This window comes from Archocentrus centrarchus, chromosome 12, assembly GCF_007364275.1.
Source record: "Archocentrus centrarchus isolate MPI-CPG fArcCen1 chromosome 12, fArcCen1, whole genome shotgun sequence".
Lineage (NCBI taxonomy): Eukaryota > Metazoa > Chordata > Actinopteri > Cichliformes > Cichlidae > Archocentrus > Archocentrus centrarchus.
The window spans coordinates 1607008-1625160 of NC_044357.1; the positions used below are offsets into that span (position 1 = coordinate 1607008).

The 18153-nt window shown below is 39.5% G+C and overlaps 2 protein-coding genes across 3 annotated transcripts in view; both read right to left on the reverse strand.

Annotated features, from left to right (window-relative positions):
• Positions 1-886: 886 nt before the first annotated feature.
• Positions 887-9702, reverse strand: pla2g3 (phospholipase A2 group III). Its single transcript, XM_030742775.1, has 7 exons — positions 9097-9702; positions 7532-7664; positions 7297-7431; positions 3654-4003; positions 3445-3574; positions 2952-3062; positions 887-2430 (listed from the first exon to the last, which is right to left on the reverse strand). Exons 1-7 carry the CDS (start codon positions 9611-9613, stop codon positions 2214-2216), a joined length of 1593 nt encoding a protein of 530 aa, XP_030598635.1. The 5' UTR covers positions 9614-9702; the 3' UTR covers positions 887-2213.
• A 2468-nt stretch (positions 9703-12170) lies between these two features.
• Positions 12171-18153, reverse strand: part of rph3aa (rabphilin 3A homolog (mouse), a) — a 38157-nt gene continuing 32174 nt past the window's right edge. For both annotated transcript variants that reach the window (XM_030742952.1, XM_030742953.1), the window contains exons 10-16: positions 17931-18040; positions 17718-17844; positions 16379-16432; positions 15949-16100; positions 14478-14559; positions 14285-14381; positions 12171-13777 (exon numbers count right to left, since the gene is read on the reverse strand). In XM_030742952.1, the coding sequence (XP_030598812.1) occupies positions 13644-13777; positions 14285-14381; positions 14478-14559; positions 15949-16100; positions 16379-16432; positions 17718-17844; positions 17931-18040 (756 nt within the window). In that variant the 3' untranslated portion in view covers positions 12171-13643. The remainder of the gene's footprint in view (positions 13778-14284; positions 14382-14477; positions 14560-15948; positions 16101-16378; positions 16433-17717; positions 17845-17930; positions 18041-18153) is intronic.

Sequence of the window (18153 nt, forward strand, 5' to 3'; positions counted from 1 at the left end):
TAATTAAACACATTTGGAGCCTATTGTGGAATATATTCACCCAGTCCTGGTGCCTTATAAGGTTAAAAACAACTTTCATTTAAAGAGAGTTTAAAGCCTTCTAAAACAAACAGACTGTATGATTGCTGCAGTTACCTGCAGATTGTAGGGAACCTATCTTCAAACACTCCAACAACTGCTCACTGAGCAGTAGTAAAACTGCAAATAGTGTGGCACGGACTGGAAACGGGTCTTTTTGCATTCAAAATAAAAGTTGTGCCTTTTGAAATGTGTTGGTTTCAGCGGCAATTATCTACTCTTTATTATGACAGCAAACATTCTCCATTTCCAGTTTGTGCCAAACTCTTTCACTGGACTGCTGGGTAATTAATTAACACTTTTTGAGCTCTGTTGCCCTCTTTTGGATTCTAAATTGTAACATGAGTTAAAAGCAGCAGTGATTGCAGCCTTCTGAAGAGCTTTCAAACATCACTCAGCTCTTAGAAAAACTATAGGAGCCGACACAAGCTAGGGTACTCGTAGTGCCAGGCCCAAGCCTGAAGGAATGGGAGTGTTGTGTCAGGACGGGCATCTAACATAAAATCTGTGCCAGATCAAATATACAGATTCATCTGCTGTGGCAGCATCTTGGAAAATAAGTGAGCTGAAAGTACCTTAACACTGCTGCCTAAACGTATAGTCAGTTGTGTGGCACAAAATTAGAGCCATCATTTTCAGAAACATAAATGTATTGGTTTCTTATACAGATCGTTGAATATTACACTCATGTCTGTGTTCTGGAAATATTCAGTTACAGACAAGCTGTAACTTGACTGTTACTGTTGTTATAATGATATTATTAAAAATAATCTTTATTTTGAGAACATTAAACAAAATTCACATTACATTACATTACAGTGCTTCACAGGGCAGCAAAAATATAACATTAGTCATAAATTCATCAGATAAAAAGAAGAAAAAAAAACAGGAAAGCAAACAATATGTCTTAATATTCATCTAAATATCAAACTACTCTTTCAAATGTAATCAGTTAATTTTGTCACATCTCACATCATAAACTACATTTCAACGTGTATTTCATATGTACAGTTATCTAAATTACTTTTTCTCTTTCGTGGCTTTGTTTACAACATAATTTGCAGCATTCTGCAAATTCACACAATACAGTACAAATACTCACAAACGGGCTACAACATCTGCTGAAACATCAATATGCAGTATAGGGAGCAGGAATAAAACCATGATTTTATTGAATGAATACTGTGATCGAGAGTAACCTTTCTTCCAGGACAGCCACAGCTCCTCCTTTTTAACTCTACGTGTTTTCATGGTAGATATCTTGATCTGTCATCTCAGGAAAAGCACATGTGTTACTAATCATTTTAATGATGGCTCCCTTAAATTGAGTTGCCACACTGAGTCATTGCAGTTAGCCAGCACGGATTATTACAGCTGGCTCTTGGAGTTGCACATCTGAATAAAATGCTCTTGTCATTAATATTATTAGTTGCATCTGTGGTTTTCCTGCTAAGACGTGCCAACATTTCTGTTATACTTTAGGAATGGTTTTATCTTCTCCTCAGCAAGTGGGTCATTTTGTTCCAGAGAGAGATACAACCAGCAGGTGGGCCTAAAGAGAGTTCCACAACATCCCCTACTGTATGTAGACACCATAAATACACAGTAGTAAAACATGTAATAGTAATCCAAAGTGTTTAGTATTGGATAATAAATAAACAATTGTATATATCTTAAACTCCATTCTGGTAGGTAGACTTTGTATCACTCATTTTAATCTTATTTGCCCAAATGTTATAAAGTCAGTGGAAATAAGTCTTCTCTTCTAAAGTATCCATCAAAATACCGTGTGTTGCTGATCTCAAAAGTAATTAAATTAAAATAAAAATAAAAAATCTGTGCAGGCCAGAGAACATCAAACCGCAGCATTGATGCTGTCCTGTTAGTCTCGACCGACAAAGATTTCAGTGAAAAGAAACGTGAAATAAAACTTTCAACAAGAAAAAGGATGCTGTGAGACAAAAATAGACTGTGAAAAAGATTCAACGGGAAATTAACAGAAAAACATGGGCATTGTCAAATAAACAGATTGGGTTATTCCACACTTTCAAGCTTTTCTTAGTCTATATGAAAACGTATGTCATGTATTCAATATTGAACATTACAACAAAGTCTTTTCCCTTTAAAGCAGCAATTTAGACATTTTTTCTGTTCTTCTTCATTTGCCTGCGTCGGCTCAACCTGAGACACAGTTTGTGGAGCCTCACCTCCCTGTCTTTTCTCTTAGCTCTCCTCTGGTTTGGCTGCCTGATCTTCAGGTTTACAGCCTGTAGATGGGGTTGCTCCTCCATTGCTGCACTGGTCCTCGGGTCCCGCAGAGGAAGCTCTACTTTTACCACAACTGCTGTGCAGCTGTTGAACAAAGCACAAGAATGGGTGTTTTGTGATGCTACTTAGTATTTAGCATTCAGTGTTTGAATTGAGATTCCTGTACTTTAGTCAAGTTTTTATATTTCATGTATTTTGCACTAATAATCTACTACATGGGATTATTTTCATGCAAATCAAGTAAAAAGAGTGAGAAAATACACAGTTAAATATTTTAAATCAACATAGGCAATGCAAATGTGTGAAGCAATAACTCATGACCCCTTAGATCTATCTCGAGACCTTTGGAAGATCAATAATGCCAGGTTGGTAAGCACTGGACTGAACTATTTTGCTGCATACAGTATAAAGTAGTTAAAATTAGTGCCTCGTGTTCACATACTGATGCATGAACATTTTAATGCTACGTCATATCAGTCATAAAGTAATGACTATGTACTAGTTCTGACTTCTTCTGCCTCTGCTATACATAGTGATCACATAAATATATTATATCCTATAAAGCTGGGCTGGAATACATTTACTGTATGTGTTTGTATACTGACTTGCTGTCTGCCATGCAGTCCTGAAGCAAGAAGCAGGAGTGAGATACATTTTCCACAAGAAGAGCTTGCACTTTGGTCAATTGTCTCTGTTTAGACAAAGTCTGGAATAATCTAGAAGGACAGAAAAATACAGTCAGATGTTGGAGACCAACATGCCAAAGACAAAGAGCACATGAACAGGCCACCAAAATACAAAGAGAACCAGATAGACTTGCATTGCAAATGGATCTGTACACTGCTTGTGGCATAGTTTTGTGTTGTGAAACATCACACTATATATGCCTTGGCAGGAATACGCAGAAACAAAGGTGAGTGCACTATTATCACAGCGTTTGTACCTGCACTGTAAATATTAAGTACCTTTGTGTATTCTAGATATGGTGTGACACATCCCCATGTCAGTAAAAACTCCCTCCAATCAGATTATTCTAGAAAAAAGCAAGCAAAATTATCTGTATGACTGGCCTTTAGGGACCACAGTTTGTTGACTTACCTGATGGTACAGTTGCAGTGGTAAAGTGTCTTTGGCTCTAGGTTGTGGATGCCATATTTCTCATGCTGGGGTAGGATCTTGTCCCTACATGTATCGATATCCTTATAGATACCACATGACATTTGTGTCTCTGTGTGGAGAAGCATCAGTGGAAGTGGTCAGTTAGAAAAATCAGTTAATATACTGAGATGTGGTCAATATCAAAATACCTGTAATCTCGGGGCCTGCTCCAGCCACAGTGGGATTTTTGGTTGGTAAAATGTTCTCCAGATTGTCTCTTCTGTCAGGTACTGATCCTGCAGGTCTCTCTGTTGTGTTGCTGCCTGTGGATGTTGTAGTGTTGGTAAGAGGAGTCATGGAGGCAAAGGGTGTAGGGAGTGTGGATGCAGCAGTAGTGATGGAGTGGATCTGTAAATTCGATGTGCTACTCTCCAGGAGTTCTGCAGATGTGGTAGAGTTGATGACGGAGCTGTTCATGCTGTCATCTGTTGGGCTGGTAGACTTATACAGTATGGGTGAATGAACCTCAGCATACAGAGCCATTTTGGTCTCCTTACACCTGCAAGAGAACACAAAGGGTGAAACAAATTATAATTTAATTTTCACATTTTTCCCAAGTGTTGGCTTGGAAGATCAAAGTCACTTTGTTTTCTCTCAGATCAAAATTAAATTACAAACACTAGCCTGCAAGGTGTCTGTACCACAGAAGAATGAAATCATAGACTCTATATACTGTAAAAGATGAGCTTAGCTACCGTAACTTCACCCATTACTTAGTGAGGTCCAACTGTGACGCCTCAAGCGTTTTTAGTGTGTTGAATGAGGTCACAGAGCAAAGAAGAGTTCACTGCAACCAGATTTCTTGTAAAAGTGTAGGCAGCACAACCTGCTGCCATTAAATATATATATATAAATTCCCAGCTCGTCCTGCAGGTGGTCTTTGTCCTCCAAGCTTGAGTCCTCTACCAATTCAATTCAATTCAATTTTATTTATATAGCGCCAAATCACAACAAACTGTCGCCTCAAGGCGCTTTGTATTGTGGGTAAAGACCCTACAATAATCAGAGGCCTGGGAGCTTGAGGGTCACCCAGATTAGCAAGGTCAGTGTCAGGTGTTGAGGATCCAGGACATACTGATGAACAGTGGGCAACTGGAACAAGGATACAGCATCAGTGGACAAAAGAGGAGAATAGGGAACTATCGCAACTAGAGACTGATTAGGTATAACACAAATGCTATGGCAAGGGGGAGTCAGGACATCAGGTCAGGGGGAGATCATCATCCTCACACTCCAAGATTGGGTACCAAGAACAACTGGTACATTGTATGCAAGAGCAACTGACCCGAAAGAGAAAATTAGGGCTAAGGTGGAAACCTGGACCCTCCGTGGCCAATTACCAAGACTATGTGAAGTACCCTCTAAATGTATACTAGAAGATGTGAATGCAGCATAACGGACAATCCCTAATGTGACCATCACTGAAACCAACCAGAGCACCAGTGATCCTGAGATGCTTGGCTATAAGAAGAACAACAGCCACAAGGTGCAATACCCTCCGTGGTGAAGAAGATTAGAGGCTAAGATCAAGATAGCACAAAGAGAAGTTATCCAACTGCCAAAGCTACAGAAAGGGGTGATGAAGTAAGGGGTGCCAAAGAAGTATGGCAAGCTGTCCATACCTGAGGGCTTAGAAACTACCAAGCAAAGACTCACAGCCTTGGCTAACTGCTTCACTTAATATACCAGAGAGATGGAAGCCAGGAGAATAAACTAGATGTTCTCCACTGAGCCATCCAAGGTGTACTCTCAGAGGCAGAGAAACAGTATGAGAAAATCCCTCCCCACCAAGGCCGGAGAGGGAGCAATACTGGAAGAGCACATGGGAGAAGGCTGAGAAGGCTGTTGCATAACAATAATGCTCAGTGGCTAGTGGAACTAAGAGCAGACCACAGCAACCTCCCTGATCAGCCTCCAGTAACCATCACAGTGTCAGGCATCCAAGAAATCTCAAATATGAAGAGCTGGACAGCACCAGACCCTGACATGATTCACATCTCCTGACTAAAGAAGCTAACTGCACTCCATGAGTGCCTGGCAGCACAAATGAACCAGCTGCTACGGGCTAAGACACACCCAGAATGTCTGACTGAAGGCCAGACGGTCCTGATTCCCATGGATCCCCAGAACAGACCGGTTCCATCCAACTACCAGCCAATAACCTGCTTCAGCAGAACACAGAAGCTCCTGTCAGGCATCATAGTGGCTAAGATGAGCAGGCACATGGCTCAACATGAGCGGGGCCCAGAAAGGAATTTGCAGCAACACTAGAGGACCAAAACACCAACTACTGGTAGATAGAGCAGTCACTCGAGACTGTAAGAACAGACTGACCAACCTGTGCACTGCCTGGATTGACTAAAAGAAAGCCACACCTTGGACACCTTGCAAATGGGAGCCATGAAGAGGCCATGAGAAAATCTGTAACCACCAAATACCTGCAGAGACTAAGGCAAGTCCTGAGGAATCAGCTGAATGGGAAGAACAAGATCCAGGCAATCAACTCCTAAGCCCTCTCAGTCATCAGCTACTCTGATGGGATAATAAGCTGGCCAAAGGAGTATGTAGAAGCCACTGACATCAAAACAAGCTTCTTAACATGCATGGAGGGTTTCACCCCCAAATCCAGCATCCTGAGACTTTACACTAAGCAGAAAGAAGGAGGCTGAGGGCTAGTGAGTGTCAGACCCACTATCCAAGATGAAACAACAAAGATGCATGAGTACATCAGAAAGATGTCCACAACTGATCATGTACTTAGTGAATACCTCTGGCAACAAAAACCCGTGAAAGAAGAGGAGCAAGAGCAGGAACTGTATGACATGTGCCACCGGCAGCTAGAAGAAGTGACTGATATTTAAAAATCTTACCAGTGGCTGAACAAACCTGGGTTGAAAGACAGCACAGAGGCACTAACCATGGCAGCACAGGAACAAGCTCTAAGTACAAGATTGATAGAGGCTGAAGTCTACCACTGCAGGCAAGACCCCAGGTGCAGGCTGTGCAGAGATGCCCCTGAGACAATCCAGCACCAAACTTTTATACTTCTATTTACACTATACAAGCTTCCCTTGGGCAGTATTATTAGAAACCATTGCATACATTTTCTTTGTTATGCAGATGATACCCAGCTTTATCTATTCATGAAGCCAGATGACACACATCAATTAATTAAACTGCAGGAATGTCTTAAAGACATAAAGGCCTGGATGACCTCTAATTTCCTGCTTCTAAATTCAGATAAAACTGAAGTTATTTACTCGGCCCAACAAACCTTAGAAACAACATATTAGTATTAGTATTTTAAGTTATAAAAGTAGTTTATTATACATGTTTTTGGTTTTCACAGTAAAAACTTGGGTTTTATATTTTTTGTGTGATTTTAGGTTCAGTGTGTTAATACAGTATGTTAAAATGAAAAAAATAACTGTACAGTCATACATGTGAAGTTGTGATGATTCCTTAGAGGAAAAAAAGGTGAAAGTCTCCATTGTTTCTTTTAATCAACTTGAGATCCAATTAGATTTATCTTGGGAGACCTTTTATTTATTTATTTATTTTTATTTTTTTTTGGGGGGGGGGGGGTATCTTGACCAAAGTAGTTACTTACCCAAACAATTTATAAAGCTGCTACCAATCTAAGAGACAGATGTCTCAAAGCCAGAACAAATAAATCTAAAACTGCCTGCATGGTTGGATACCAACAGAGGTAAGGGAGAAATAATATTGGCTGAATCCTAGACACTTATAATTCCACAAAATTATTTGATCTATTTCTCTGATTTTACTTACATTCCAAACCAGTTTCTCTGTGTACACTGAAGCCGGTGGGAGAATGTAAAGCAGTGCATCTTCAGCAGGTTAAAGAAGGTATATCCCACTACATCAGATATGCTGTCATTCGCCTCCTCCAAACAACTTCGAAACCTTTAACAAATTTGGTTGCAACATTTTACCAAAGTATCAACAACAAAGCATATGCAACTAACTCGCTGAACTAGAATTTGGGAAAGGATAGGGTAATTACTTGTTGTCACAGTCACAGTGAGACATGGTGAAGATGTTGCTGTTGAAAATGCCAAACTCTGAGTGAAAGGACAGGATGGTGTGTTGGCACTGGTCATGTTCCCGGCAGCAGTGGTCTGTATCTGAAAACACACCTGCACCATGGCAAGAGATACATAGTAGGCATGAATTAAAAGACTGTAACATGATTGCAACTCTACAAAATGTATAAGTCAAAGTCAATTCATAATCTTTGCTTTTGGTTTTGTTTTTTTCTATCAGTACCGTTCTTTGGCCTGTTCCCATTATTTAAATGCACCATAAGTCCATCCTAAGCCCCTGAGTTATAGCTTGCTTTGATGGTCCGTAGTGAAGCAAAGATGTTCAGTTATTGCATAAGATGAGGAAAACCAGCAAACTAAAACTATGAAATAAGATGATAGTTCATGAAATTGTAAAGCGTCTTTGAGTACCTTGAACAGCGCTATATAAGTCCAAGGCATTATTACTATTATTATTTGGAAGAACTCTTGATAGCAAAATATATATATTTTAAATCTGATTTACCTGATTTGATATTGCGCCAGTGGTTTCCTGACCTGATAACTTTTATAAATCATTATTTAAAGAGCTCTATTTATCCAGTGTTAGACCTGGAAATACAACATTTGCAAAAATAGTTACTTGGATAAAGTTCATTGCATTGGTAATTTTAAATAATATACTGAGGGAGCATGTGGACTTTGCTTTTTGTTTGTTGTGTGCTAAGTCCTAACTAATGCTAAGTAACATACTAATAAAATACTAGAATTTCACTCAGTAAAACTGAAGTACATACACAGCAGGCCATATTATTTGTCAGATAATTCCATTAAAATTAACAGAGTGGAGACGGTCAGTTCAGTGAGTGGAATTAGAAGAGATGAGGCCTAACAGACAGCTATCAGCGATGACACGCCTGTCAAAGCAGCCATACCCTGAAATATGAAGGTGAGAATTATTCGCAGAATAATATCAGGCTCTAAACATATTTTTTAATACAGGTGCCTTGTTACCTTGCCTGCTTCATGCATAAAACATGCACACTGGTCGCATTTTGAGGCTCATTTTTTATTTTGGCATTTATAAATGAATTTACCTAGACTTTATGTAGATACAGACTTTTAAAGATTTAAAATGTAAGCATTTAGTCAACAAGAAAGGTAGAGGTCAGTCAGTTGCATTATGGGAAATGTATGACACTAAACTATATTTCTGGAGTTTGGCAGAGCAGTTCCTCTCTTGCATGTCTTCTGACTTTATGGAACTGCTTAATATTGTTTCATCACCTCATCGCAGCAGGACAATATTAACATACCACATATCACTGATTTGTAAACTCTGAGAGAAATATTAAAACATTTTGTGTGACCACCATGACAAGTGGTGGCCAACAGAGTGGGGGGAGGGGGGGGGGGGGGGGCACAAGAAAAATTAAACATAATATTGGTTTCATCCCTTAAGGTAACCCTTGGGGGGTTAAAGACCCAAAGATGGGACCCACTGCCTGTGCACAAATGCAAAAAAGGGATTAGTGGATCCACATACCCAGATCTGAATACGAGGGTGCCTTGTTGCCAGAGCCGCACCAGAGAGTACCGGGTACAATAAAACGCTTTACACGCTGATGTATGCTGACCTCTGACCTCTCATCTTGACATTGACCACCAGCGCTCCTCACCGACCTCTTTTCTGTGCGCTCTCTGAGAGACGCCAAAGAGACGCACTGTCCCTGTGTCCCAAACACGGAGTCCAAATCGACATTTTCATTCGGATGATCTGAAAAGTCCTGCGCGCGCTCCCGGCACAGAGACAGATAGTTGTGGATCACCGCTGTGTCGTCGCTCCAAGTGCAGCCCAGCAGAGCGCGCTTCTCGGTCCAGGCGGTGTGGTATAGCCGCAGAGGAGAAGGGGTCTGACGGGAATCGCTGCGGAGAAAACTGTAATGTATTTCTCCCTTAGGCGAAACTTTAGTCCAGGTGCAGAGGATCGAGGCTGCTGCTGCGGTGCAGCTCAGGAGTGATGATGTGAAGATGAATGTAACAAGTGGAGCGATGCGCATCATGGTGGCGGCGCGTCGAGGACAGCAGCTAAAGGAAACAGGCTGGGTTTCACTTTAAAATGTATTGTTGTTTCACTCCCTGGGGATTACGGACAGATCGACAGACTCCAGGTCGGTTTTAAATAAGACAGGGAGGAGGGGGTGGAGGAGGAGTAGTAGGAGGAGGGGGTGCGTGGTTCTAAAATAAACACATCATCCAAACCAGCCATGTGACCTGTCAGCATAGCCAAACATCACTCCCCCCCGCCCAGACACACACACACACACACACACATCACAGACAGTGACCGTGACATAATATTGGCAACACCCACCCAGACACATACCCACAGGCCACAGAAGTCCATCCATCTGCAATATCTCTTGATAAGTGACAGGCACTCCCCAAATACACATTCTGACAACCTTATCAATTTTTATTCATTGACAGACAGAAGTTTCTTGTACTTGTTACAGATTTGCTTTTGTATTCAGTCCTTTCTTCAACCTATGATTAGACTATTTCTCAACCTTTTGAATTTGCTTAAAATGAAACCCTAAATTCTTATGCCCTCTAATCACAGGTTATGATCACAGAGTGGACAGGCCATCACTAGCCACTTTGTTAGGTACACTTACCTGGTGCCAGGATGGACTCTCTTGTGCCTTCATAACTGCCTTAATTCTTTGTGGCATAGATTCAACAAGGTCCTAGAAGCATTCGTTAAAGATTTTGCTCCACATTGATACGCTAGCATCAGGCTGTTGCAGATTTGTCTGTGTGACTCTCCAGTTCAACCACATCCCAAAGGTGCTCTGTTGGATTGAGATCTGGTGACAGTGGAAGCCATCTGAGGACAGTGAACTCATTGGCTTGTTCTGATCATACCATCCAAATGTTGTAGCAGAGACAGAGATTTGTCAGACTAGCCTGTTCATGCATGAATTGTGAGAACTGACAGGAGTGGCACCCAGTGTGGTCTTCTACTGCTGTAGCCCATCTGCTTCAAGGATCAACATGCTGGAGATTCAGTTTTTCCAGTTTATCCACTTTATCTGGCACCAACAAGCATGTCATGATCAGAATCTCTTAAATCACCTTTATTCCCCTTTCTGATGCTCAGTTTGATCTTCACCAGGTCGTCTTGGTCATGTCTACGTGCAAAAATGCACTGAGTTGCTTCCATGTGATTTGCAGATTATATATTTGCATTAATGAGGAGTTGGGCAGGTGTACATAACAGTGTGGCCAGTGCATAGCAGTGAGCAGTTCAATCAGGCAGACCTTCCCCTCCAAGAGTGTCTAGAATAGTATTTGAGTGTTGATGTGTTTTTGGGAGACAGAGGAATATATTTAAAATTTTTTTTCTATATCTTGTTAATTTTTTTTTACCTAGGACCCTTTTAGGACGATTGTGCAACAGCATGCCCCTGGACCCAGAAAATAACTCATGACACCTCAACTATGGATGGCATTTTGAGTCTCCGTTTTTTTCCCCTCTTTGTTCATTTTTAGTAGCTTTTATATTATTTTGCTGTAATCACCTCTCTCTGTAGTACTTTTCCATCTTCTGTTTTTAATGATTAAGTCTTTTTTTTTGACAGTCATTTTGCATACTTTTCTAGCTACATGTTTATTGCAGTCTTTCTTTTAATTTGTTGGTTCTTTTTGTCTCTTGCCTTTTGTTTCCTTTTATAGCCATCTGATCTTTGTTTTTGTTTTTTTTCTTCATTCCATCACTCTTTTTTGGTCATTATGTATTTTTTTTTGCGGGTGTTTTATTTGTAGTTATTATTTTGTGTGTTTTTCTCTCTCTCTCTCTTTGTAATTGTTTTCTTCTTTTTTGTCTTTTTGTCATCATTTTCTCCCTCTTTGCGGTCATTTTGTTTACCCTTTTCTCTCTTTCTCTTCTCCATTTCTTTCTTTTGTTACCACATTGTCTCTCTTTATTCCTTTTTGTGATTCTTTTGTCATCCCATGTCTCTTTGTAGCCATTTTTCATTTTTATATCCATTTTATTACATTGTTATTGTCTCTCTTGCCTCGCTCCTGTTTTGCTTACCTTTATGTTCATTCAGTCTATCATCTTCTCTTTATGTTGTGATGTCTCTTTTATCATTTTTCAGTCTTGGTTTTTGGCTCTGCAGATAGACCTTTTTTTCTAGAGTCAGTAAAGTGTTAAGTTCCATCATATAATTTGTTGCAGACCTTTAATTCTGGACAATTAGAAGTTGGTCATGTTAGCTCTGCTGTTTGAAGGTCTTGGACTTGCATCAGATAAGCTGTATTGATTGGTATTTTTTTGAAATGTAAACATTTGAGGTCCTGCCAGGCCTATCTTTCCAGCTGAGATAGGACCTCTCTGGTAAAATGAAAAGGTAGATCATAGCTTAGATTCAAGGTCAGACTTTTCAGAATATAACAAGTCTATAAACTTTCACCCAGTTGGACTCAAGAAGTTTTATCAAGATAAGTCAAAGTTCACAAAATGTTCGGCTGCGTGTCTGTCTGAGCTGATTGGTTCAAACCTCACCTGATTCAGACAAAGTTTATGCCATGTCACACACAACAAATACCAAGCAAGTTTCATCATGTTTTTATTTATTAGCCATGTGTTTGCTACAGTAGAAGTTCAGACATGCATCAGTATCAGTACAGATGGGAAAATGTTGAATATGGAGCAGAAAACATTTAGCCTGCATATGTGTATCAGATATACCTCTGGAGAAATATTTCCTTACTTTCCAAAAAATGTCTTCTTCCACTCAGGTGACCAGATGCTCCCCTTTATGTGACATTGTACATAAAGTGGAACCCTTACTTAAGCCCTTATCTCTTATTCCATCCTTCTACATATTCACATATTGAGATAATATACCAAATTTTTATTGGTTATGGTTGATTAAAGTCAACACCTGTGAGTTACACACTTTGAACGCCAAAGTATAACCCTTAGTAATTCTTTGGGTTTAAAATGAATTAAATTAAATTAAACCAAATTACAGTTAATACTTTTAAATGTTATTGTGACAGAAAAGGGGACTACATGAGCGTGCAAAGACCATAAAAAGAAACTTAAGCTTCCACTTATTCTTATATTCATATAATTAGAAAGCAAGCTGGGGAAACTGCATTCAGAATTGTAGTCTTGGTAACTTATCCTGCATTGTGCCACACAAATATACTCTTTTCCCTACATTTAGATTGCTGGTCACCCTAACTGCCACTGCATAATCAAATTTCTTTCTTAAAATAATAATATTATACTCTCATGCAGAAGCATTATAGGCCTTTAAATGTCTCCCACATGCACAGGTGAAGACGATGCACAGACCACAGCGATATGAAGACCAGCGTGTTATCTGCATGTCACAGCAAAAAGAATGATTGTTCACGTCATTTTAGCGCCCAACTTAATATTTAACAGATGCACAATGAATATGTACAACAACACAAGGAAATAATATTGATAACACACACATAAACAATGTGGAAAAATCAGCTGATAACACATGACCTTATGTGACAGGGATACATATCAATATCATTATGTGTAAGTTGTGTATATACTGTTTTTGCAATAGAGTTACATCAGTATAGGCTGTGTGTGGGGGGGGTATATGTACTGTGTTAATGTTTCAAATCAATCAATCAAAACGTGGAGAGAACAAGTGAGAAGCAGAAAACTGGGAAATTCCCCCTGCTGGGTCTGAGTGGAGGCACACTTCATTATAACATGACGATTATAAAGGGTTTTTATCTTGTTCATAAAACCTGATAATCAGTTCAAACATTACTGCATGTCAGAGGATTTGTTTATTATCTGATACAGTTTATGATATGGTAAACTCCTTTTGACAAAAAGCGTAAAGGTTAACATCCATGTTGGTCAAAAAAAAAAAAAAAAATGCTGGAAACAGAGCTTTAATAAACTACAACAAACTACTCTGAAAGCAAGAGGATAATATTTGTCTACCCGGACTCAGTGGAAGACAATATTTTACAGAGTGATACAGAAAAGAAAATACAGAGAAGGGTGAAAGATTTTACGTTTCAATCCTCAAACTGAGTGGTGTTGTCATTTAGAAGAACATGCCAGCGCTCAATCTTCTTGTCTTTGTTCTTGAGGCATTCGTACCAGTGCTTCAAACACTCTCCTTTAGCCTGGATCCCTAATTGACACCCCCCTGAAGGCAAAGAGGGAAGTAACCATTATGAAAGCTGTATGTGTCATCTACTTCATGCTGTACAAGCCTCTTTTTTTCTTTTCTTTTTTCGCATTTATAATTCTTGCAGCTGCAGCATGTTGCATTCAGAGGACTCCCAAAACAAGACAGATCCATAGCTCTTCTGTGTTGACCAAGTGTTGGGTTAGGCTGTGTTTTGATTTTTGGAGCCCACAGCATAGACTGCATGTAAAAGATGGATGGATGGATATTGGATGGATATTGATTCTTTGTCTATAAGTGAAACCTATGCATAAGGGCTTTAAATCTATATTCCATTAAAAATAACGGTTGTACAGAAGTCTGTGGAAGTCTATGCTCCCATGTTCAGTGACCTCAATAAATCTGTTCCAGGTGAGTTCATGGGCTTAATTGCTAGTTTCAAGTCATACTGACTACAATATGAAGCTATTTTTCTAAATTATGTAAGAGAAATTCCAACTTGTGAGATGCCAAAGAGAAACTTACCAATAAAATCATTGGATTTCCCCATGTCATAGTCCCAGACTGAGATGTCGAGGGTTTTCTTGGCAAGTTCAGCATGCTTTATTTCATAACCAAATTCCTGTAATATAGTAGCAAAAGAAACTTTATTATAAAAAATATCTGGGCAGGCAGAAGATGGCAAAACTTGCAGAAAAGAAGTTTAGAAAGCACTCACCTCGTTAAACTCTGGATTAAGGGTCTTCTTTTTTATCTGTGTCTTGTTTTTAGCTTTCTTTCCCATATCTGGCTTCAGGTATCTGCAGCACGAGAGAAGAACAGAGGTGAAATAAGTACCTTAGACACGTGGTTCAACATTCAAGAGTTTCATCCAGAGATTGATACAAAGAACTTTATTAATCACACAAGGAATAATTTGGTTGGAGCAGCTTGTTGTACCCTATACATAAAACAATAACGTGCTGAGAAAGAAATAATACAATATGTATAAGATTGTAAATATAGCAGGGAGCTGTCTGAGATTTCAAAATAAAACAATAATTAAGCTTCAAAAGATAAAATAAGATGTCCAAAAGCAGTTAAAGTTCAAATAGTTCATTCTACATACATTTAAAATAAAGCAAGTTATTCATTTGTATCAGAATATGTATTGTTTAAATTGGTCCCCCAGTCTTGGCAATTAGGGGGGAAAAGAAGTAACTGAGGTGCATCCAAGTATGTTTACATTTTTTTATCAAAAAAAAAAAATCCTTTTTTATATTTCTCTTAAATCTTCTGTTAAGGTCAGGGTTTGGAAATAGGGGTGGGGTGATCACTGCTGATGACATGACCTCAGAGCATTAAATATGCAGCTGGAAATTTCCACCAGTTAGCTTAGCACAATGGCTGGAAACGAAAGGAAACAATTAGCCAGGCTCTGTCCAAAGGTAACAAAGCCCCCCATCAAAGCCCCCTTTTCTGTTAATCTGACTGCAGGTAGACATGCCGCACACACTTTGCCATAAAAGTCCAGGAGGACCTGTTAAATTTTGCTTTTACCACAACAAAAGTCTGAATATGTATGTATGTTGATATGACTTAGGTCCCACGTGCATCTCACTAAAAAAGCATGATCCCTTTGAAGGGTTGGGCAATAACAGCAATAACATGAGGAAAAAATAGGGTTGCAAGTTCATGCTTTTACCATGAGATACCTATTTCGAGCCTCAGTATTGGCTCTTAGGTGGCACAAGCTAATCTAAGACCAATCAGAATGAAGCCTCAAAGCTGCTCCTTTATGAAAAATAAAAGAGCAGCTTTGAGGCTTCATTCTGATTGGTCTTAGATTAGCTTGTGCCACCTAAGAGCCAATACTGAGGCTCTTAGGTGGCACAAGCTAATCTAAGACCAATCAGAATGAAGCCTCAAAGCTGCTCCTTTATGAAAAATAAAAGGTTTTTTTTTGTTTTTTCTACACACAGGAGAAGATCGAAATCTGTCTTTTTCCACATTTCAGCATCACTGGTCTACTGACCTCACAGATAAGACAAAATACACAGTTTGCATGTCTTTAGTTGCCACAGAGCACAGACCACTAACAATTACTAAACACATCTCAGGTGCTCATTCACTTTTCTAACATCTATTACAGATTAACTGCTACTAAAATACAGTTTAATAGCAAAGCCAGTCCTGGAAGGAGCACGTACACTTTGACGAACGGGTCAGAGTATCCATTGGAGTCCATGGCAGCCAGGTGAGCACATCGGACCACGCCTACTATCAAACGACTCAGCTGACTGTTGTACATCAGTGATACCAAGATACGTCCCCTCTCCTCTGAGTTTTCACCTTCTTTTAGCTGTGAATGCACATGCATAGATTACACATACAAAACATGTACCAAATAACAATAACTAACATAAAATAACAGTATTTCACTAATCCTACAGCTCCATTGAATCCATACTGAATTTAACACAGCGCAGAAACTACAATATATCACTGGGGTGTTCATGTTCATCTAAATCTCCCACAAAAGTTCATCACAGAGTTCCACAGATTTTTGTCCTGCGACCAACTCAAAAGTATAATAACTAATGCACAGAGATCCATGTGAGATCCATATGAAGGTCTTACATCATCCTCATAAAGAGCCATGCCACGGATTGATCCTCCTACAGCCTTCTTCACCTGTGCAGAGAGTAAACCATCATGAGCATCATCACCATGGCTGAAGCTAGAATCTTTGTCATTAGTCTGTGCACACAGAAGCTGGAAATTTCACTGTGCTAGGAATTGCACACATTAGCATTTCTTAGCATAAAGACTGAAACCAGGAAAAATAGCCAGCCTGGCTCTGTACAAAAACAAAAAATGATACAAGCACGTTTACAGCTCAATAATTAACATGTCCTATTTCATTTCCATAGACTGTACAAAACCTAGAGTGTAAAGCTCTGCTGAAGTCTGTGGGACTATAGCACAGTGGCATCCAGTCATACCCTAAATGACCCGCCCTGTTTCCAGTCTTTAGGTTAAACTGTTTCCTGGCTCAAACTTCATATTTAGAAAAAAAAAAAAGGTATACTGGTCACCCGACAAAACAAAGTTCAACAATGTATGACCTTTTCCTTTAAAGGTACATTAGTATTGGGCTACACCTTTTAACTGTCATTGCCACAGGTGTATAAAATCATCTAGCCATGCAGTCTGTGTTTACAGAAGTAATGTGAAGAAATGGGTCGTTCTAAAGACCTCACTGAATCTAGGTAATGGTACTCTAATACCTTTCTTCTGATTGGTTGCCCCTCTTAAACAACAAGTTTGAACAGAAGGGGAGTTGAACAGCTTCAGTAGCCAGAGCTGTAACCACTAACACTGTAATGGGAATTTCCTATGGCCCAGACTGACCATGTACCTTGACCAAGCAGAAAATGTGTAGATTTCCCTCCATGGGAAAAACACTTTATGCCTTTGGGAACAGCAACCTACTAGTGCCTTACTCAAATGTCCAAGGACAAAACAAGATAAGCTCTGAATTGCTCTGTCATCCTCTAAGATGCTGTTTTGCACCAAATTACAAGACGATGTGTACCCTTCACTTCAGATAATGTGTGACTCACAGTTTAAAACATCAACATCTCTTTGTGTTCTGTACTCATTGGTATATCTCATGTACTTGAGCTATACCGAGTTCATCTACCAATGGGAAAACAGTAGCTGACTGTGTCTTATTTAGCAAATATTTAGAACAGTTAGGAGCTTCTGGCTTACAAGGATGCTGACCACATTATTTGAAGCATATGAGCATCCACCACTGTAACAGTATGTATAGGTGTAATAGGTGACCTTTAATCTCATGTGAGAATTGGCTGCATTGTTGCCAGCTAATCTGTGGTCAAATATTGCATTTAAAACTCAGCTGCTGTGTTTTGTCAGTGATTTGGATCTATAAGTCTAATGTCATCAGACTTACTGGGATCACTCTCTCCAAACAAACACTGAAGTTCTTCTTCTCATTAAATTTCAGTTTCTTCAGGGCCACTCGTGTCTCTCCTATGAATTCATTGTGTCCAAACTTGTCCTCATCACTCACTGAAAGCCTGCAGACAGACGGTGAGCCCTATGAAGGCCTTTATTTTGATGTAAGTAGCACAACAGTGGTAAAGTGAGTAAAGGTGGTTCTTACCGGAGGGTTTTACGTGACATTTCTTCATCTGTGATGCCGTAGTAGACTAGGGTTTCATTCCAAACAGGATTCAAGGTGTTTTTAAGTGTCTTGGTACGAAGCTTGTTGGACTGAAGACAAGAAATGCACATGAATTTCTCAAGTAAAAAGGAGAAACTGGGGAATAACTGAGGAACCCATCCCCATCAGAACATCAAACTCTCAGCTTCAAGCATTATTCCGT

What these genes read in the sequence shown, in the direction of transcription:
- pla2g3 (XM_030742775.1), bottom strand. Translation starts at nt 9,613, where the DNA reads ATGATGCGCATCGCTCCACTTGTTACATTCATCTTCACATCATCACTC. An exon ending in CACTGCAACTGTACCATCAG is followed by an intron (nt 3,063 to 3,444) that starts GTAAGTCAACAA and finishes CTGTCCTTCTAG; the next exon opens with ATTATTCCAGACTTTGTCTA. An exon ending in GACTGCATGGCAGACAGCAA is followed by an intron (nt 2,431 to 2,951) that starts GTCAGTATACAA and finishes TTTGTTCAACAG; the next exon opens with CTGCACAGCAGTTGTGGTAA.